Source organism: Brachyhypopomus gauderio, chromosome 6, assembly GCF_052324685.1.
Source record: "Brachyhypopomus gauderio isolate BG-103 chromosome 6, BGAUD_0.2, whole genome shotgun sequence".
Lineage (NCBI taxonomy): Eukaryota > Metazoa > Chordata > Actinopteri > Gymnotiformes > Hypopomidae > Brachyhypopomus > Brachyhypopomus gauderio.
The window spans coordinates 22,123,556-22,147,249 of record NC_135216.1 but is presented as its reverse complement, the minus strand read 5'-3'; the positions used below and the strand labels follow the sequence as shown (position 1 = coordinate 22,147,249).

The 23,694-nt window shown below is 45.2% G+C and overlaps 1 protein-coding gene across 1 annotated transcript; it reads right to left on the bottom strand.

The window, feature by feature from the left end:
• Positions 1–506: 506 nt before the first annotated feature.
• Positions 507–19,539, bottom strand: LOC143517318 (AT-rich interactive domain-containing protein 1A-like). Its single transcript, XM_077009697.1, has 2 exons — positions 18,300–19,539; positions 507–827 (listed from the first exon to the last, which is right to left on the bottom strand). The coding sequence occupies exons 1-2, from the start codon at positions 19,203–19,205 to the stop codon at positions 522–524; spliced, it is 1,212 nt and encodes a 403-aa protein (XP_076865812.1). The 5' UTR covers positions 19,206–19,539; the 3' UTR covers positions 507–521.
• Positions 19,540–23,694: the final 4,155 nt, after the last annotated feature.

Here is a 23,694-nt window from a genome sequence, read left to right as displayed (position 1 = left end):
ACGTTCCACTTCTGAGGAATCGCCATCGTCGGTTTCCCCGTTGGGTTAAATGTCATTTAAACTGTACAAACACAAGCATTTGGTCGTCTCCATTTTGCATGTTTAAATTGATCCAATTACAGGGAACCTATTTGTTGTCATACTGCAAAACACAGTAAAATAACTTGCTATAAGAATAAGGGAAAGGGTGGTGGGATTGTGGTATTTGTACCAAGTGTATTTTCTATGTATTCTTCATAGAGGAAAAACAGTTGCCCTACTAGAAGGGTCAGAAATATTATTCCTCAACATAAAGGGCAAATCCTTATGATTTAACACTCCATACCAACCCACAATTTATCATTTTAAAGCTTAGCCTGCATGAATACAAGCATGACTTGAAAGAACCCAAAGAATTTACTCCTAAAAACATTCATATTAAACTTCGCTGACACTTTCAAACTAGCATTAGGTGTGCTTTTGAAGGCGGGGGAACGTAAGCACACACGGGCCGTTGTGAACACCGTTGAGTAGCCGCGGTCTCAAAGGAACAATCGTCGGGGGGCAGCACAGTGCAACGCGGCTGTGTCGGACGCGTCGGACGCAAACCGGTCACCTGGTGAAGCAGAACTCACCTGCTGCCCGTACTGCACGCTCCCCATGCCCCCGGGGGAGCGGCCCTGCAGACTCATGGGATATCTCTGTGGCCCGGGTGGGCCGTAGCCCTGGCCGGGGTATGGGGGGCCTTGCTGGGCCCCTGGGGGAGGCCCCTGGGGCTGCGAGTAGGGGTTTCCCCCTGCGTAATGTTGGCCCCGGATCTTGCCCACCTGGTCCATTGGGCTTGGAGGCTGAGCAGATGAGAGAGAGAGAGAGAGAGAGAGAGAGAGAGAGAGAGAGAGAGAGAGAGAGAGAGAGAGATTTAACACAGCGGAAAAACAAAGTTACTGACAATGGAGCGTTCCTGTGATAGCGAGCGTTAGTCCGACCAATCAGAAGACCTCAAACGAGCCCAAACGGACATTACGTGGGAGAGGCACTGGCAGCTGGGTCGTGCCGCTCTGCCTCGTCTCCCGCTGCACTTTAACTACTCTGTAAATCTGAAGGAAGAAACCATTTCATCAAAGGCGAAACTTCTAGAAATAAGACTTAGATTTTACAGTTTAGAGATTTAGGGTCAGATTCATAATACTCGATGGTAGCCGCCCTACACCACGCAAAATGTACGACGCGGGTACTTAATTCCTGTTCATAAAGTTACCGTGGCAATAATTACTGCACCCGTGTCAAGTTACCACTGTGCTAAATTCACCTGTGCTCTAGGTGAAAGCCAATCAAAACTGACATGTAAATGAGGTCATACATATTAAAGACCCATGACAAGAGGCAGATGACTGACTAATAACATACATGAGACCACCGATACACTGAAAATGCCAGTTACATAAAAAATGTAACATAACTTTCACCAAGATAGGAACTGCATTGCTGAGCTGAGTACGTGGCTGATATATTCAGTACTTCTGCTAAATCATGGCAGAACAGCTAAATTGTACCTCTCCACAGTCTGGGTCTGTTTATAGTTTCCACCTCCTCCTTTTCTTATGGCCAATGTTCGAGGCATTCAGAGATCCTGCTCAAGCCACCGTTCTCCCCATGGTCTCCCCATGGTCTCCCCATGGTCTCCCCATGGTCTCCCCATGGTCTCCCCATGGTATAAGGCAGTTCAGGTTTGCCATGAGGCTAACTCTAAACAGACCAAAAAAGGCCATTTTAAAGGCCCCCCATCATGGAAAACTGAATTTCCCCCTCACTTTATAGAAACAATGAAATTTGAAGTAATATGTAAATATTGTTAACATTTTCAAAACACACGGTTCACTTTCCTGGTCCAAAAAGTCCTTATATGGAATCTAAGCTGCAAAAGCTGCCCGATTTCTTAATTCTTAAAGGCAGAGGAGCACAAACACTATGTTGAGTTCTTCTGTGTGATGGAGATGTTGGAACATCGTTGTTTAAAAATTATTGGAAAAGTATGAAAGATAAGGGCATTTAAACAATGCTGCCAATTAGCTTATTGGGTGCAGAATGTTGTGGATGACTTGTGTGACCAGTGTGTGTGTGTGTGTGTGTGTGTGTGTGTGTTGGAGGAAAGATCATCCAATCCACATGGGCTTCTTACTGAGACGTTTACTGTCGGACAGGTTCGGGTGGGTGTGTGCTTTTTGCAGAGCTGTGTTCTATTATGAATTGCTAATGTCTTATTCAAATGAGGACAAAATGCTGGACTAGCACCAAATATCTCGCAAACAGCAAAACTGTGCTGGCCATCTACATTTATGAATGAGGAAATGTGCCTGGGTGCTGCTTGCTGTGTGAACACTGGGCTAAATCTGGCGAAGAGTTTATGAATTTGGTCCTTAGAGGTTAGACACGTTCAAAATACAACGCTCAGCGTCAGAGTACTTCATCCAAGACACTAAACTCTGACATTTGTTAATCTATTCGGGATATGTAGCTACATTCATCTCCCTTAGTGAGCAAAGAGCTTGTTAGTAGCATAACATTCAAAATCCCAACATTTAAACAGAGAGAGAGAACGAGTGTGTGAGCGCGAGAGGGAGCGAGAGAGAGAACGTGTGTGTGTGTGGGGGGGGGGGGGGGGGGGGGGGGTGTTTGCAGGAGAACGACTACCTTTCACTACCTTTAAACCTTGAAGCATTCTGCTGGGCAGCCGTTGTAAGAACCCCTGATGGAGCACTTACAGGACGGAGCACTTACAACATGGAGACTGGAGCTTGTGTGAAGCTCACGGCAACATCTGCCTGAGCGCTGGGAGCTCAGATCAGCATCATTTACAAACGTGAGCCAAAACCAGCGTCGGAGCTGGAGCACACTTACACAGAAACCCGGAGACTTGGCTGAACTGGACCGCAGTTGTGATGCACAGGAGACGTTCCTGTGTGGTTCTGCCAAAGTTCAGTGAAATCCACCACATACAACAGGACTTGAGCAAGACTGGACCAAACCCACATCAGCCAGAAACGGGGTAATAAACGTCAGCGTTTAGCGTGTGAATGATCATACACACACTCGTGCTAAGCAGCCCTCCATCGCGCTGGCCAGCTGTAATAGGGAAACATCAGCGCCGGGCGGTGCAGTTAGGCTGCTCAGTGCCGTGACCGGCTCCTCGAGCGCCGTGAACATGCTCGGTTTTCCTATAGAGAACACGGGAGGGGGGTGGGGGGGGGGGGCATGTTGTTTCTTCTCTCACCCACCTACAAGGGTTTGGACTTTCTAGTTTTCAGGAAGCTTTAAGTTGTGCAAGGTTGCTTTAACAGAAAAGGATGCATCACAGTATGTAACAGAAGCCATTTGTAAGAGCGCGCGCGCGTGTGTGTGTGTGTGTGTGTGTCTTCAGACTCATGTTTTATTCACTCCTCAGTGGCACTCACACTCACCTCTCCCAAGTCACACAGGCATGACTACACCACCTTAATTGCTTCTCACCATTATCACGCTGCTCCAACCCTATTTGCGACTTCCACCATAGAGAGCCACGCACTCCCCCACCCGTTGACTCCTTGAAGACGACCACCAGGGCTATTTATAGCTGCGAGACACAGGGCAGTCTGTCTGTGAGAGTGTAACAGGTCCCAGCTGCGTGTGTGTGTGTGTGTGTGTGTGTCTGAACCGGAGCCAGTCCAGCTCCTCCTGCAGCTTTAATAAAGAGCTCTTGGCGCTGGATGAATGACAGAAGTGCACCCACGGAGTCTGGGTTGGACACAGGAGCTGGGCTTTCACACAGATCTCGCACCCGCTTCGCGCCAGCTCAAAAGGCTCGGTCATGGTTGCGCCGGTGTCCGATTAGCTCAAAACAGTAACGCCGACGAAGGGTAACGGTTAAGTGTGTAGAGAAATACAACAGATAATGCGGTTCACGGTGTGCCATGGAGCGGCTCAGTTGTCTGCCATTTTCAGTGCACCTTCTGGAATGTTCCGACTCGGAAACCTTCCAGTCACCCGAGAAACTGCGACCAAGACGCGTTACAGTTGTTTTGTTTAAGAGTTGGAGATGAAATTTGCTTCGCTGTTCTATGACTAATCAAGATGCAGTCTGGAATCTGGATGAAAGGTGATTTGTTGAAGTTGGATGCCAAGTGGGAGCGACATCCCAACAAACGTCCGTGGTACTCGACAAACGCTGGACTTGTCGCACCTGTGGTACACATGATTTATTTAAAAATATGAAATAAAACCCTCCACATTTAAACTGATGTAAAAACCCCACATCTAAAGTGAAAGTTTTTGCTTCTGCTGCATAAATCCAACGGAGGTTCAAATTTCATTGCGGGATTATTGACAGTTAGAGAGCTAAGCTGTTTCATTCTGTATAAACTTTTTTAATCAATCAGGGCTACATTTCCTATTCCTTCTAGTGGGGGTGGATCCACAGACTACGTTCTCACCTATGCCAGGTGACGGCAGTGAGAAACTTCAGCAGCTCTTCATCAGTTTAAGCTCAGCCAGCTTAAACCTTCCACAATCTGGCTAAATCTCCAAGATATTCATTGCCTAGTCACAGTATGTCTCTGCAGAAAGCCTGGGCCTTCAATCAGGTTAGTCTTAATTCAAGTCAAACGATGCTAAAATGTTGGGATGTATTGTAGCTGTTATTTCATTCTAAAGCCAGCATGAATGTCTGCAGGTACAGCTTGCTTGACTTATTTATCGTCAATGTTACGACAATCCTCTTCTTGTCTGCCAGCTACAGTAACAACGACCTGCACCAGCTCATCGGCAGGACGCGGGACACTCCTGTCCCCTTAGCACATGCGCAGATACACAACAGCATTCAACTACTCCTGTGGAAGGAGCAAGGACTAAAGAGTCCTCCCACACAGGCCAGAACACCTCGGAGCTTGGACGTCTCTGTAGGAGACACGCATCAGGCCTGCGGGACATACCGTGGTGACCTCTCCTGAACACTTGACCCTCACGGCACCACAGCCAAATACAAATTCTGTCAATTTTGTCACTTGATGTTCACCATCAGTCAGCGACAATGATGCCTGCTAATGAATGCAAAAACGATGCTAATGTTGCCGCGTGTATAGAAGACTGCAACAGTCCATTGACAAAGATAACAACCTTTCATAAGTGCACATATTACCATGTTCAGTCTAAGCTAGAACCCTCTTAATTACTTAACGCCAATAATTAGATGGGAAATATTTCAGCAGCTAAAGCAAATCTGATTCTGGTATACAGAAGCTTGCATAATCTGGCCCCGAAACGAGGCGACTTAATGACCTTGGACAATCCACACGTTGGCTCCACATACCCAAAACACTGATGAGTACAGTACGTTTACTACAAAAACACACAAGTTGTTAAAAATCTCACCCACACAATACTTTGTACACAAATATGTACACGTTGGGTTACACCCCTCGGGGGGGAGGACAACTGGTCTTTTTGCTCCTGAGAAAAGCACTTCATTCATCTTAAACGGAGGTCAAAGACACAATCATTCTGTAGCTAACGCAACAAAACTGTCTTAAAGCAAGAAATCCTGCTTTTAGGAACGCAGTCAATCTGACGCGTGATCTTAACAGATTAATAAGGGACTAACATAAGGGATTAACAGGTTCATTCAGAATCCATGCCTTACAAAACACTAAAGCATTACAAAAATAACAAAATATGTAATTATATATGTCGTATTGCACCTAAAATCACAGAGTTCCTCAACAGTCCCCAACCTCTCATATGCCTGTATTTGGTGGCCACAGAATCCAACCTACCTACTGCATTTTACCTTTTAAAAATGAGCCAGTCTCCTCCACGATCCAGCCTCTCATAAATCAATGAGAGCTTCCACACACTCCCTCCAAAAAAATAATTAAATATGTCGCTGCAATTAGCACGTGGCTAATCTGCATAGAGGAGTCAAGCCCTCTAGGCAGAGGAGGATCCACTAGGCAGAGTCACTGGCGAAGGTTTCACGGCATTTCTGTGTCAGCGAACGAAGACCGGCTAATGTCTCAAATAAATATAATAGACAATAGCGCTCCGTGTTGATTTTTACAGCTGAACCTTAGGAAAATCTAAGACTGGGGTCTACTTGTCCTCCACAATTCTTTACAAAACTGATCAACGTTCATCATCATCTCCAACATGACCGTTTTCTTCTTCCTAAGATATTTAGTTAGCTCCCTTAGCATTCTGCAGTGAACATCAAAGCATTTTTTTTGCCTGACTGCAGGTCTTAGCATCACAAACCCCAGACACTGATAGACACAAATTATTTTAACGTTGAGACTATTAAAGGTATAAAGTTCAATTTCTATTTCCTAAAGGATTAATTACCAAAATGACACATTAACCATGTGTGAGTTGTGAAAGAGCTAAACATTGTGAGTACGACGGCGGAGAGGCCTGGTGCAGTCTGGTGCAGTCTGATAGAGACAGCACTGGCTCCTCACGACCGGACAGATGGACCAGGAACACACCATAAACAACTGCTGCTAATTTAATCCTCCACACAGTCATGTTGCCCAGGACTATTGTTCTACCAAACAAACACACACACACACACACACACACACACCTGGGTTTACCCACAGCTGTCAATTCATTACAGTAGTTAATACTATTTATACGAATACAAAGTTTTCAAAAGGCCATAAAGACTCTGACTAGGGTTAGTCACATCAGTCTGGTCACATATTGATAAATGTGCAGCCTAGGTTGGACAGCCAGAGAAAGAAGCCCCGCTAAAGAACCCAACACTGACCCGGGGGGACACGACACAGCTAAAGAACCCAACACTGACCCGGGGGGACACGACACAGCTAAAGAACCCAACACTGACCCGGGGGGGACACGACACAGCTAAAGAATCCAACACTGACCCGGGGGGACACGATACAGCTAAAGAACCCAACACTGACCCGGGGGGGGGGGGGGGGGGAGACACACGACACAGCTAAAGAACCCAACACTGACCCGGGGGGACATGACACAGCTTAAGAACATGACCTGCAAAATCATTTCCATTTCAGTTCAGATCAACATCTAGCCAATATATTTTAGTGAAGTGTTTAGTACGAGCTTTGGCCATTGCCAAATATGTTTACAAATTTTTTTAATAAAGAAGTTTGAGTGCTGCATTACATATCTATATCACACACGTTACTAGTTACTACAGTCTTATTTCTTTCCATCTCCATCACTATAAATTGCCAGGCCAAACAGCTTCTGCCTTTTGTAGAGGGCACCTGGCTTCTGTGTCCAGTGTACGTGGAAGCGGCAGGAATGAGACGGACGACAGCACGTCCTGAACACTGGAGGCTGTGTGGGGCTTCCTGGGCCTGCCGCCTCAAAGCTGAGACGTCTTCATTCTCACAGAGATCAGCCATGTTAAGTAGCCTCGTACACACATACACCTTCCAGATGTGCAACCAGCTGTTCAGAAACATTATAAAAGATTTGGAGTGTGGAGATAAACTAGTAGTGAGAGAGAAGGAGAGAGACAGACAGAAGTAGAGAGAGAGAGAAAATCAGCAGTACAGCCATGGAAGTGGCTTCCTTTATCCAGGTGGGAAGAGCACAGACGTTAAACATCACTCTCATCATTGTGTTACTCAGATCAGGCGCTCATGAGTACATAGCAGTGTGGCAGTGTCCTTCTGCTGGGCAAAACATTTGGGGCTTGGCTGAAAGCGTAAAAAAAAAATCGCCTTCTAAGAGTTTCTGTGCCATCCTCTCAAGTAGAAACAAACCGCTTTGAAATACCTCCGACAGCCACATCCCTGGACTGTCAACATGTCACCCTGAGTGGAGAGGGAGGACTGCTGGCGGCTGGCTGGCTGACAGCCCGTCCACCGGGCCCATCTTCCCAGCCCCTCATTTCAAATTCCCAAGGTGGAATGGGGGGGGGGTGCTTGGGCTATGGGTGGCGGGGGTGGGGGGGGGGGGGGGGGGTAACAGTTTGACTTGCCAGGCCTCCCTGACAACCATGCGAATGCAGCAGGGATGAAGCGCTCTTAACAGCAGTGTGACACCTGGCCCTCGCCCCAGCGTCCCTCACAGCCCTGGAGCTCACGTCTGCTGCGGGAACTCTTGAGCGCAGGGTGAGAAGGCCCGTTCGGACCAGGCGAGCGGCGAGCACCGGCGCTCAGAGCGGGTCAGGGGCGCGGGACCATGCGGGTCGCTGCTCTCTGCAGCGGCGCCCACTGACAGGACACTTGTTAGTATCCGAACCGCCCGCAAGCTGTGACCGCGCGCGACTGAGCACAGTTAGAGATAAAACACCACAGTGAGGACCCAGCCCAGCATACACACTCCAACACTGAGCATCGGCACGTAAAGCCACCAACGTGCACCAACGGCATCCGCGGCCAAGAGGATCTGCTGCTGCTGGTCAAAATAGAGCCTAAAAATTTGTTTGTTTTCTCCGAATTTGTCTTTGTAAGTAGCCAAAGAAACAAAATTAGAATCCCAACGCGCAGATCTTCGGAGTTGGCGCTCAGGTGTACGAGAGGGTCTGGTGTCATGGAGCAGGGTTGGCGCTCCAGATCTGGGAGCGTTGTGGAAGCAACACTGGGCGTTTCCCGCTCACACAGCCAGGGCTCGTCGGACAAGCCCTTCTCAAAGTGAAGTACAACAGGCAGGATGTGCACCTGCGCACACCTGAGGGTTTCCTTTGTGTTTGCTTAAGCTGCAAATTGTAAATGAAAGGAGATGCCAGGCAAGCCGGCGAGATCTACCCGGCCTGATCTGGTCCACTGTGGGAATTATTACTTTGGTGTAGAGCAGCTTTAATACAGAGTATTACCACAATTACAAAGAGGATATTTTATTCATTTACTTCCAAAATGTGGTTCCTATTCTGATCAGTCAGCCTGGGAAGTTTAATGTTCAGGTCGCCGTATTTTAAATCCACCGTCTCGGGAATGGCAATGCGTCTAATGGGCAGAACCGCTGCATGTTGGATAACGCACAAGAACTCCCACCAGTCTCACTTATCTTGTGCTCATGTCATAAGACAACGTATTTTATTTCATTTTTATAGGGTTTTGTACTTTCATTTAGATGCTTCCTTCATTGTGCAACATGGCATAATTCTTCCCTATTCCACTTGCCCTGTCCAGAAACAGGAACTTGAGAGAAACGAGTAGAATTAGGAGACATGCAGAACTAGGAGCGTTGACAGTTTTAGAACATATAATGCTTTCAATGCCATGTCAGAAGCCTTATAGCACGTTTTAAAAGGATCAGGGAAGAGGCTGTGTGAGGGGGCGTGGCCGCCGTCCTGGACGCCTACCACGGGCTGTGTGAGGGGGCGTGGCCGCCGTCCTGGACGCCCACCACAGGCTGTGTGAGGGGGCGTGGCCGCCGTCCTGGACGCCCACCACAGGCTGTGTGAGGGGGCGTGGCCGCCGTCCTGGACGCCCACCACAGGCTGTGTGAGGGGGCGTGGCCGCCGTCCTGGACGCCCACCACAGGCTGTGTGAGGGGGCGTGGCCGCCGTCCTGGACGCCCACCACAGGCTGTGTGAGGGGGCGTGGCCGCCGTCCTGGACGCCCACCACAGGCTGTGTGAGGGGGCGTGGCCGCCGTCCTGGACGCCCACCACAGGCTGCAGTTTAGTTCCTGTACATCTACATCTAATTTCAGGTGCCACTGTACAACCTGGTTACAACTGGATCAGGTGGGCTGGATTACATAAGTCTGTAGATTCCCAAAACCCTAGAGCCTGACAACACAAAAAAATACACTCTCTCTTTTTGAAACAATGACATTACTAAGCAGAACTTGCTTTTTTTTTTTATATTTGCCATTTTACAGGCATTTGACAGTCACATGGATACACAGAGATGTGTTGTAGCCCATATGTAGATTGGAAGTAGGGAAACATTTATAGACACCAGAGTTAACATTAACCACACAACAGGGTTTGCACTGGAGTGAGAAGGTCTTTCAAACTCTGGACTTTTTGCCAGAACAGCATAAAGATCTGAATCTCCTAGTTCTGTCTTTAAATGTAGTTTTACCACCCTCTGGCCCAATGAGAGTGAAATGAATTAGGTATGGGTGTATAGGAATGAGTACGTCTTGGCCCTCCTTAAATACATTTTAGAAGAGCTTTAGTATGAACGATTACATATTATTACATCATTTCCTAGCCAAAGTATACCAGCCGTTTATGAACATATTGCATCAAGGTTATTGCTCTTGACAATATGGAGTCAAATCTTAAACAATCTCCCAAGATTCAGATTAACTAGGTCATGTTTGCTGAGAAACAATGCAACATGAACCAAGATAAGATGAACAAAACCCAGGACAAGATATTCTACCACAGTGTCAAGACACTCATGATACAAATCACAAGTTAACAGACTTCACCATTACAGTTCGTCTGAATGTACTGTGAACAGGGCAGGCAGGAGGAATATGGGCTTCACATAATGTGTAAGAAACAAAAACAGCTTCATAAAATTAACTAAATATCATTAAGAAAAATACAGGATCTGAGGCTTGAGGAGACTGTTTTACCTACCAGTCCTGGACAAGAAAAAAACTTTGCTACATGCTTTGATTATAGAAAAACAGAGAACAATATTGCTGTTCTACATTTTCCAAAGGGAAAACACAATTTCACCAGAAACTAACGAATTTAAACTTGGCACACAGCATATAGCAAAACATTCCAAAAAGCACAGCGAGTAAAGTAGTGGAATACCACAATTTTCACTTTGTACTTGTACAATCGTAAATGTTCAAACACGACCAAGGCGCTACAGCTGGGGCTTCATATTCACGCTACCTTCCACGTTCAGCCGCGCTCCTCATGCCGTTCTCGCTAGGGCCCCGTTTAAAGGTTAATACCATTTCCCCCAAAACACACACGTTATGGAAATTAAATCTACAGATGCGGCCCAAAAGTTTAGAGAAGGAAATTACTATGCTAATCTGGTGCGTTTTGAAAGTAAATGTCAAAAGAAAAGAAAATATATTACCCTCATTTTTAAAATGCATCTTAAACCTGACATTTCTTCAAATCACTGGTAGGGTAGCAAAAACTTAATCTTTTTTTTTTTTTACCTGGTCAAATAGGCCAAACCTAAGGGAGTCAACTGCTGCATCCACAAACGGTGCGTTTCTCTTCCTCTCGAGGATCCAACGCAACTCTTGAACGGATGGCGATTAGCTACCGAGAGTCATGATGCATTGTAGAGTAGGAACAGCCCAACTTCCATCCAAGGCTTTCACTGCCTGACACACCCAGGATAGGCTACACATGACAGTCCTTTGATCTTTAACACAACCTGGAGACTACAGACGTGATGTGAGGAGAGAGAGAGATACGTGAACTGAACAGAGAGAGTGAAGGAAAACACCAGAATGAGAGAAGCTCTCCGGTTACAGAGAAAACTAAATGCAAATATAAGAATTAAGGATTTAAAGAAGTTTTAAAACGCTGAATATAATGCTTATTATAGATGGCAAATAGCTGAAAGTCAGTCAAAAGAGATTAAAAGGAAAGAGTTAGCCCATGTACAAGAATGTAGAAATAAAGGAAATAAACGGATGAAGATTTAGAGTCAGTGGAAGATGCAGTGTGGCATCAGAGCGAATGAGCAGGGGCCCCCGACGAGCAGGGGCCCCCGTGTGTGAGGAGGCAGCAGGCTCAGAACAGTGGTCTGAGCTGGGACCTTGGCCACTTCCGAGGAGACAGAGTGCCAGTGGCACGTGGAGCACGAGCAGGTCAGAACGGCTCCTCAGGCGTTCGCCGGAAACACAGACGCACACACCGTCCCAGACACCCACATACACAGCTGTCACCACCAGACAGCAAAAGGATGATCCACAACAAACCCCGCACATACCTCCAAAAAGCCAGACACGCACAAGCGCTCTCTCTCTCTCTCTCTCTCTCTCTCTCTCTCTCTCTCTCACACACACACACACACACACACACACACACACACACACACACACGACAGCATGTTAGGAATCATTACTCAGCAGTGCAGTCAGCACACTGTGGTGGCAGAGGCAGACAAACCTTCACCAATCACCCTAAAGCCCAATGAGCTAAAGCCGCCTACATTAAGGCCAGGAATTCCCTTCATGGCCACTGTTTCCAGTGAGGCGCGCGCACAGACAGAACAGCAGAAGCTCCAGCTCCCGCACTTTCCTTCTCAGACTCATCAAGTGCCTTCTTGGCAGGTGTTTATATAATAAATGTATTTTATATGGAGCATAGACGGAGAGCAAGCAAAGCAAAGGAGTGTGTGTCGAGTCCTGCGTCCGGCCCCACAGTCGGACACACCGCGTAAGCCGCAAAAACGTCGAACCTCGGGTTCAAAGAGCGGCGTGGCTGTCGGCCGACCCCTCCGACACACCCAATATCTGTGGGAACGCTCCACCATCGTGGAGAGGTTTCATGCTCTGGCATTCTAATCTATTTTAAGTAATAAATAAACAAAACCGTTAAAACAACAGTTACATTTAAATAATCCATCGAGCCAGACCCGTCAACTGCTCATCCATGTTAACCACGTCACAAGCCCAGCCAGCTAGTTTATGTATCGTTTGAACAGTAAACAGCACTTTGTTTCCCTCCTTTGTCACAGCATGTGTTTTAACGAGACAATTACAGATCACTGTAAGGCAAAACACACTGGCCACGCCCCTCCTCACTGGCCACACCCCTCATCACTCAATCAGGGTGCATAACGGTAACAAATAAGACCGTTGAGGAATAATGCATGTGTGAAACCTTGAAGAAATAATTCCTAGTGTTTCAAAAGTGAACTCCACCAAAACAACTGTATTCCCAACCTGATGCGAATACTAAACTGTCCGGTAATTCAAAAAGCCGATTAAAGATTTGGACAAGTGGGAAAATGATTGTCAAGCATTAGACTGCAGAAGTTCAACTAATACAGAGCAGGCCCAAAGCCCAAATCAATTTTAATATCGGAGTCCTTGGTCTTGATTTGGGCTTTGCCCTATTTGCAGCAATTTCAAGAGGGGCAAATGATCAGACCTTTTCAAGAAACAATTATCAAATAAAAGAACCAATAAAAGTTACAGTTAAATTAACAACTGTCAAATGAAGCATGTTTTTAAAAAGTAATAAAATTCTATAAGTTCTATACACAAAGGATATTTGTTTTGGTCTTTAAAATGATGTGATGCCTTACCAATCAGACTTAACAAGATCTGACTACAGAGCAGAATGAGGGGAAAAACATTTTATATTTCTCTCATGGCTTTTTGACCATTTCCCTAGTCATAAACACTGATGCTTTTTACAAATGCGCATAACACAACTACAGCAAAGTTTTGCTCCACACTATCCTAGCCCGCACCACCCACCCCTCACACTGGTTCTACATGGGACACCAAAAGTGTGCACAACCAAGTGATCAGTGTGAGGACACACACACACACACACACACACACACACACACACACACAAACAGGAGGGGACCAAGGGCACTTCAGTCTCACACAGGCAAATAACGCAGAGTGGACACTACAGGACTTCCAACATCTCGGATTCATCCCACTGCAGGACATGTAGTGCCTGGGGCTGGTGTACAGCAGCACAGTACACAAGTGACCACAGACCAGGCCCAAACGTTCCAAGACCTGTCAACTGTGGAGATCCCAAAAGAGCACCTGATCCGTAAACATCGCCTTATGCACTTCAGGAGTCTATATCGGAACGGGGCCTTAAAACGTAACAATACTGGTCATTTATACTGGCATTTGACACAGAAATTAAAAAAAATTTAGAAGAAGAGAAAGGAAACTGTGGACAAGAGCTGGGAGACATGACCAGCCGGGAGACATGACCAGCCGACGATTCGTCAAACATAGCTGGAGGTACAGTGCAACAGAACACCGTAAAACGGCTTAACTGATTGAATCAGATTCATTTTCAAAGTTTCAAAAACTGTGTTTCGCGTGTCTCGTCCTCAATAGCGCTAGCGATATCAGCAATGGTTATGCATTTTCTGCAAACAAGACAGCTCCGTTTGAAACAAAAACGCATCCATTCTCACCTATCGCTAAATAACCTAATGTCTAACTTTGTTTTTGAAAGACATTATATAACTTCACTCATTCATTTGAATATCCGTACATTTACTCCGAGGTTTACAGAAGCGTAAACTCTACTGCATTCTATTACAAATGATGTCTATTAGGTCAAGTCCATTTTACACAGTGCTCAACTGTTGATGAGAATTAAGACAAAAACTAAGGAGCTGGAATAGCAGAAGCCAGCTGTTCCCTTTAGCTTTTCGCAACGTATAAACAAGTATAAGACACATATAATCAGAATTCTTGTACGCAGAAGAGGCAGTGGCACGATCATTCCAACAGACTTCTCTCTCACATTCTGACTGGCGGTTGCTCATCTTCTGCCCGACACAGAAATACTCGCGCGAGGTTTAACATGATTCATCGGTGAGAATTTCAAACGTGTTCGAAAATACCGGAGGGTCTGCGGGCGGCGCATGGAGTGGGCGGAGCATGTGGATGAACCTTTCACACTACACCAGCATCGTCATGGCTTCACGCAGCCATTTGTCGCCGAGCCTAAAAATTCACCTGTGACAGCGAAATCGGGGCTAAACCTCGGAAGTGTGCACCTTAGCTCAAGTCCAAATCAACTCAACACATTTAAAAAAAAAGTTAAATAGGTGTAATTAAGACTTGCATTTAGTAGCAATATCCAGAAAGCACTTAAGTTACCTAGTCTGCTACAATGCATTTTAGCCAACTGTAGGTGGCTAAAATAATTCCATAACGGTTTTAATGAAACACCGATTTGCCTTAGTCTTTTAGCTTTGGGAAATTGTAACAATAATGAATGCTATCGTAAAAGCCATTCTATTTCTTTTACAGGTTAAGTGAAGTTTGGTATAATTTTGCCGAGAGATCGAGTCAACATAACCGTAGGATTCAGCAGCAGAATATGTCCAGAAGGCATCATGATCTCAGACTGTAGCGGAAAATGTCAGAATACAGTTTGTGTAAAATGTGATTAAATACATAATAGCTAAAATTCAAATTGGCTTTTACACCATCTTGGCTATAAATGCTAGTGGATGCATCATTGTTTCCTCTGCTAGCCAGTTACTTTAGAAACTTGACTGTCTAGCAAATGTTTCCTGTATAGCTCGTATTAACAGTATTCTGAGCAGGGATTTCAATGTAGGATCAATAAGATTTAATATACAATCTGAATGAAAGAGTACAAAACCTGAAAGATGCAGTTATGAAAGCATATCTGGACCATATCTCCCATTGGCAAATGCTTCACTGTTAAAAGTCTGTTCCTATTCCAAATTCTAGGTTTCCTTCATAGTGTGGCTCAGTCTCAAGGTGAGGGCGTTTAAGCTGGGTTGAGAAGACACGGCTGCTTCCCATCTACAGCTGCTCAAGAATCCTAACTGATGCTTGAAGATTATAAAAAAAAGAATTTAAAAAAAATTATATACTAAACTCATTTTGAAAAAAATGAAGAAAAAAAATGTGTGCCCGTCCAAAAACAGTCAAAATACAGCCTGTCAAATATCTGCAATACAGCGATGTATGAAATGAAGTCCTAAACTAGGGAATTTACATTCTTGTTTTGCTGCTTAGGCACAGCAAAAATATTCTATTTGTTAGCAACTCTTCATGTAGACTACACTTTAGTGTCTAATCCGAGTGGTTACAGGCAGATAAAGACTAGCTTAATCCCAAAATATCCATAATAGTCATATTTATATACTCACATTTCAAACATCACGTTTCACATCTCATTTCATACAAGACAAGGGAAAAAAAGGGGTTTTAACACAGGTGAAGAGTCAATGCTAGCTACTGTTTTAGTCAGATAATCATATTAAATCTATCTAGCTCAGGTAGATTTCATAAAACTGCCCTTTAGCAAGTTAAAAAAGCTTGAGTGTACTGCCTGTTATAACAATGCTAATAAGATCAAATATATGTAGATATCTGACATTTTGATGAGAAAGTGTAAGCGACTCCATTAACCCCCCCCCCCCCCAAGTACTGTGCATTATACAAGCTTGCAACTGTACAAATAAAACATCACGAAACCACAACAGCGCAGGAGTAGAATGAATTAGAAAAACACCACCACCTTCAGATCAAATTAACATGGAGTGCATCAATGTCCACTCCACCAAACACAGGCTTGCCCATTTAAAACATAAAATGGCCTGGATTTGATGTTTTAATGTGCATATGCATTTACACATGACAGTCACTTTGTATTTAGTTTCTCAAACCAGAGTGACTACCAGAGTGAGCTGTACAATTCCAGTACCTTATCAGTGTATGTGCAGAGAGCCGCCTTTTAGAAAGATGATGTCACAAAGTTGTCACAAATTGCAGAGCATTTTAAGCCCTGGCTTCAAGTTGTCCCCTACACACAGCAAGAAAAACCCAGACATGACACTGGTGCACTGACTATGGCAGGAGGCGTTTTTTTTTATCGTTAACATCTCCAAAATCACAAATGACTTTGCATGATATCAGTTTAAAAATAAACCGGGCAATATATATCCAACAAGAAGCAAAACTGCTAACAATATGCATAAATACTACTTGGACTATTTCGAGAGCATGCCTGGCTACAAGCTTATTAGTGTTGACATGGTTACACGTTCAGAATGAGAATGCATAAGAAGCACAAAGAAGTGACACTTGGCTGACATCCACATGGCTTGTAAACACAGCCTCAGTTTGTCAGGACGACACTTTCATAAAGTAAACTGTTCTTGGATCAGTATGTTGCGTAAAATGGAACTGCCACACCTAGTGCATCTACTGACATGATCAGAAGTGAAAGCTTTGTTCAAATCAGTAAAACATATCTAGGACCTGAAATCAGTATAATGTTTTGGAAAGATGGCTTGGGTGTAGTTAAAAAAAAAACATTTGAAGTAGGCCTTACTTATTAAAATGAAGCTCAGCCCTGTTATTATAACACAAGGGAAGCTTATGCACACTATATTTCAGTTGCTACTGTAAACAGTGCTTTACTAAATCTCTCAACAGGGCAAAACTGCAGTATTGCAATAACTGTCCACATCATGTTCAAATGCACATTTAGACACACCAAAGTGAATGCAGATCATAATGTGATCAGATAAAGCGCAGATATTCATCATATATACGTTTTATGCACAGACACCAAATATGTACACGCATGCGCTCTCTCCCTCCCTCCCTCCCTCTCCCTCACACACACACAGTAGGTAAATAACTCAATAAAATACAAATTTTGTTAACATAATATAAACTGACATTTTAATAAGATCTGTATGTGTCTTATGCACATCCAAAACGCCAACGTTTGGACCAGTACCTTTGGAGCAGTAGCGGCAGCTCGTCAGCAGGGCTCTTTGCGGCATTACATTAGATGCAATTATAAATGGCCAAGAGCAGGAGATGGGAGCCAATCAGATTTCAGCTCGCATGTCAACCCAAGACCAACTGTCTCCTGGCTTTGACAGAAGGATTTTACCTCCATAATTCAAATCCCAAAGCAAAGCAGGCTGCATTTACTCAAATCATCGGCCGTGTTTACCGGGCGACACAACAGCGCTACATTACGGCGTACACTGCCGAAACAACAATACTCAAAAGAATTAATAATGCCTACTTAAAATCAACAGATGCTCAAGTCTACTAGCGAAAATGTTATGAACATTTCGGATATCAAAGCGTATTTTCTACAAGAAATACTTTGGCCATTTTGAGAATCTCAGCAATGGCCACGCGTATGAAATAATTCGCCTTTATCAAACATATCGAAACAGACATATACTGGCACTCATGTTACTTTATACAGCCTAAGGAGCGTTTGTTTCTGAACGATGAACCCCACAGCCTTATTCTTCAATACTGACCATAAGAAAGAAAGCGTTTGCGCAGCCTTTTTTGGTGCATTCGAGTGCCTCTGCTTCACAAAAATTACCATTTCTGCTCAATTTCCATAAGCAAAGTCATGCCCCCTCGCACCCAGTCCATGCAATACCACGATCGGTCAACGCATGCATCCAGAAGTGGAGACGTACAGTAAAATTACACTCTGTTTTAGCACATAAAAGCTCCTCACACAGATTGTTAGAAGGAAAACACAGGCAGCCATTTTAGAGAAGACACACAGAGAAACAATGGCAGGGCCACAGCAGCTCTGTGCAGCAGTGCAGGTCCCTGTAAACTCACTGGTCTGAACCTGAGGGGGGGAGAAGTACTCAGCCTGACAAAGTTTACCTGGTTTCTGTTGAGCGGTTGTCCAGTGTTTCCCGGGCTCATGGGGGGTGGATGGTGGCTTCTTTGTGGCCAACCCGGATGGCCCCCACCATACTGATTACTGCTGCCCATGTCCCCTGCTCCCTTGCTAGCCCCATCCTGATTGTTATAGTCATTTGGTGGGTAATTCTGGTAGGTTCTGGTGGGGCTCGGAGACGTCAGGAGCTGATTTAAAGTTGGGGTTGAAGTTGGCTGAGCGTTTCCCATGTTATACCTCTGGTTGTTGTAAGAACCGACCATTGCTGTAGTTCCTCCTGGTGTCTGCTGCTGCTGCTTGCCTGGTTGTCCCCCAGCCGGCGGAGGCTGGTTGTTTCGCGGGGAACTCATGCCGTATCCTTGACCCGGATACGGCGTCCGGTTCGGGAATGGACTATAGTTGTTATAGTGGTTGGGGAAGCCGTGGTCGTGAGAGTTGGGCGGGTAGGGGTCCATCATGCTCCCCGGCTGCACCGCCGGCCCCGCTGCAGCTGCCATGCCAGGGCTTTGTTGTCCGCCATGTTGATGAAAAGGGGCCCGGTTGTAGTGCTGGTAGCCGTACGGAGGTGGAGGGAAGGAACCCGAGTGGTGGTGAGCCATCCCGGGATGGTTATTACCTTCGGCTCCCCCGGAATCATTCTGGTTATTATTATTGTTCACCCTGGACGAATTCCCGTTGCCGTTCTTCATGTCAGGCTCCCCTCCTCCCCCTGCATTTCCGACATCGAGCCCGTCCTGCAGCTCCTTCTGCCCCGGAGATCCACCGTCTGCTCGCGACTCCTTATTTTCCTGCTGCTTCTCTCCTGGTACCGACTCCTCTTGTGGGTCCCGATCCGGCTTTTTAAGTTCGGCGGGCGGGCTTGTGTTGAGAGTGGCGACCTGAGCGGCCATGATATCCCTCTCTCTCTCTCTCTCTCTCTCTCTTTCAAAGCGAGTCAGTCACAATCAAGCTCCCAACAGCATTGAATATAAATACAATTATTTATAACAATGTGCCCGTGTCCCGGATCATGCCCCCTACCTCCAGACCGGATCCGGTCTCGTCTGCAGTTTCGGAGTAAAAAAGTTACTTGAAGAATATAAATAAAGGTCCCGGGAATTAATTTAACCGACAAAAATGTGGGGGGGCCTCTGTTACAGAACGACAGTGTGAGCGAGAAACCGATCAAACCAGCACGAGGCTCCGCGAGACACAGCCATTTTACCGAGGCGCGCGGTCACGTGTAATACACGGAGTGGAGCACAGCAGCGGATCCGGAGTGGGGAAGGAACATGGCTCAGAAACGTAGAGCTAGCGTAGTTTCACTTCGAATATTGTAAAATGAATAAACACTACGTTTATACAGGACAATATTTGAAAACATTAAGACTGAGTAACCTACGAAAACAATACCGAATCATTTGTTGTTATATTTTCTTACGTGCGTGACACGTTTTATATAAATAGGTGATTCATAATGAACAGGAGGAAAAACAATAAAATCATTGTAGATTATATCTAGGTGCTTGCTGTAGGCTCACTTATCCCTTTAAGCTGGCTAAAAGTGTACTTTTACATGTGCAGACAGTAAATTTGGGGGCTAATAACTGCAGCATAAAGCTTGATCTGTGGAGAGGAAAGCATGAAATTACAGCCAGCGTGCGCTTCTGAGAGAGAGAGAGAGAGAGAGAGAGAGAGAGAGAGAGATGATAGAAAGGGAAGGAGGATGGGGGATGGACTGAGAGCAGGAAGTGAAAATGAAAAAAGTGAAATGCAGTGCAAAGACGGACGGAAAAAAACTACTTATGCCTCAGCAACCAAATCTGCCATACTACGTCTACGCAGTAAAATAAATGTTCAAATCACAATGTGTTTAAATACACAAATAACTGGTTAGTTCGAATAAAGCAAACAACCAAACGAGAGCAGCCATGGTGCCCCCCACCCCCCCACTCTTCCAATGCGCTCTCTCGCTTCTCTCAGTCTCTACCCACCCCCTCTCATTCTCTGCCTGCCTGCCTGCCTCGCGCGCTCTCTAGCTCGCTCGCTCGCGCTCTCGGCAGCGCAGCCTCAGTGCTTGCAAAAGCAGCAGAACTTTGCTATCGGAGTGTGGGGGATGGGCAGCGAAGCACACAGCTCGGGCGTAGCAGCGCTTTTTCCCCTTCACAATGCAGAGTCTCTTCTGCTACATTCGCCAAACAACCTGACCTTGCTCTCTGCACAGAAACAGGAATCCCCCTCAGTTTAAGTTTTTACTTTTGTTTAATAAAACAGGAAAGGATGCATTGGTCGCAATAGTCAGTGACAAATACAGTGTGTGTGTGTGTGTGTGTGTGTGTGTGTGTGTGTGTGTGTGTGTTACTCCTTTTTTGTATGTGTAGGAGGAGGTCAGCTGTTGACTGTAGCCTATCAGCAGAACTATGAGCACTGGACACAGAGTAGAGAGGAGATAACAGGAGAAATCTCAGTCTTATGAATGTTATGTTTATTTATCTGCTTAATTAAATACTATAAGACTTACTTCTGAACAGTCGAGTCGAAGATATTTACCAACAGAAATACGGAATGAAATAGCTTTCATTTGTAAATTCATAGAATTTTCATATTATTTAAAAGCAGGATTAAAGCATTAAATCAATACTAAAGCACATACTTGTGAATGAGGAATGATTCAAGTTGAATGCTAAGAATCCCACACAAAGACCATTAGAGCAGGAGCCCACTGAATGCCATTGACTTTGGGAGGCACTCTCCTTTGAACAGACTGGTTTAGGCTGAATCTGGGCCTTTACACTGGGAAACAAAGTTGTATAGCAACAGAAATGCTTGTCCGAGGCCCTCTCCACTAGGAGTGGATGAATCACACTCACACCTACATGCCCACATTTTCAGATTTGCATTGCTTTTCTTGGTCAGTCTGTGCACAGTGATAGATGGAGATGCAGGACATGATAGCTTTCAGCTCTGGTTTTTGAAACCCTTCTAGTTCGGTGAAGAGGAAGCAAGACTTCTGAGCGCCGGCGAGTGTGTGTGCCTAGGTCGCCCACCTGGGTGAGCTGCTTATGTGGGGAGCGGGACACACCCTGTCTGTGGCAGTGGCTTGATTTAAAGCTGTTTACTTTGTCCCTCTCCACCACCTCCCCACAGACCTGACCATGATGCATCACCCACAGCCTGCAGCCGTGGGTCTCCCCGTCGTCACAACGACAAGCCTGGAAGTCAGCCAGCAGGGATCTGGCCCAAAGTCAGCTTTATTCTCAAGATTTACACCCTTACTTAAATATCGAGAACCATTGCATGCAAGGGTGGTAGGTAGAGGCAATATATCACTAGGACCTGTTGATAGCATTTGAGCATCTACCTGTTAGCATAGAGAAACTCTTTTTTGTTCATTGCCTCTAGAGGAATAAGTCTGTTTTTGTAATGGCGCTCATGCAACAACAATGCAAACCTGTTGTAATTTGCTCAACCACTTAGCTAACATTACAACAGGTGCCATTTAAATGCCAAAAAAGCCACCTTGTATTTGGTGGTGTTTGCCACAGTGGTGTGGTGATACTTTTTTGCTGCAGCTCATCCCAAATAATGACTAACTGCGATGCAGTGGTCACATTTAAAGCTCTCCTGTGATGTGCAGAGTCTGTGTCTTCGGGTATCCTGATGCACGACACTATAACATGCTTTTATGCTGGATGTCTTTTTAAGCTGGATGTCATTTTATGCTGGATGTCATTTTAAGCTGGATGTCTTTTTAAAGTTGGATGTCTGTTTTAAGGTGGATGCCTTCATATGCACCAAATGTTCACCACCAGGTGAAAAGTCCATCAACATTATTTTATGCAGTTCTATCAAGCCCCACTGGTTACCTGAGTATGTTTACAAGGAACATAAACATGACCTACTTATACAAGTCAGCCTCAAATCTGACTAAACCCTCAAGTGCTCTCCCAGGTTGTTCTCAGGGCATTCCTGGGAATGACTCGCTGCATTTTACTCTGGAGCACATTTTTGATGAAAGCTCACCAAATAGACACATAAAGCCAGGCTGTTTGCCCATTGCTATGAGGTTGAACCGCATATTTAAGTTCACAGCCGAAATGAAGTATCCTGAAGTTGCGGGCTGGCCTCCATCGGCCTAGTTAACCGCACAAGGGTGCAGGCCCACTACAATCGTAGTTTCTCCTTCAACTGTAAGTTGAAAAAGTTCACAGAGCTGGCTTGTTTAACCACAGTGAGGTTTTTCTGGTCAGTGACAAATGGTAAAAAAATAATGAATGGTAATATTTGACATAGTCAACCTATGGTGAGTGTGTCAATCCGAGCAAAAGTTCATTGATGACAGTTCACTCTTTTTTAAATCTCATGGGAACCAGTCTGGGACCTGAGCCATTCAATCGCCAAGACAACCCAGTAATGTGGAATGGAATTTCCTAACGAGAGTGGAGTCAGGTTTGGCACAACAGGAACACACACACACACACACACACACACACACACACACACACACACACACACACACACACACACACACACACACACACACACACACACACACACACACACACACATACACACCTACACACATATTTGAGAGCCTAGCTCAAAAGCTATCCCCTCCCTCTCTCCAGACACATACACACACATAGCATAGACACACACACACACACACCTCGAATTTCATTCATGCCATTAGGCAACATGCTGTCTTAGTCGTGCCAGCTCACAGGAACCACTGAGGACACACCCCCATGGGAACTTCCATGCACATGTGCACACTCAAATGCATACACACACACACACACACACACACACACACATGGTTGGGCTCCTTCCAGCAGGTTGCTGGGCAGCTGTGAAACACATAGTCTGGAGTGTGCTCAGGAAGGAAGTGCCACTTTGAGAACTGCAATAGAACCTCAACTCATTCCCAGACAGATAATCAGCACAGTCAAGCAGCAGATATACCTGTTCTAACACACACACACACACACACATGCAAATGTCTAAGCAACGTTCTAAGCAGAGAGATCTCTTTTCCTTGGAAGTTTTTGGATCATTATGCAGTATGTGGGGTATTATGGTGTAACCAACAGATAACAAGAAGACCGTTAAGCATTTGGTAAATACACATCCCAAATTTGCATTATAACTGACCTTTCAGCTCTGGAGCCATAAAGATCATTTTGCACTGATCTTCCAACAAAGTGCTTTAAAAAAATGAAATCATCTAATCAACTAAAACGCAATTGAAGTACCTTAATTATCATAAAAGAAAATACATGATTATATTGAATGTCATTGTATTATGGCAAGGCATACGGAATCTCTGTAGGATGTCAATAGCATTCCTATACCTGTCAGATATTTAAAATAGCATTGAAAATAACCAATAGTATCTTT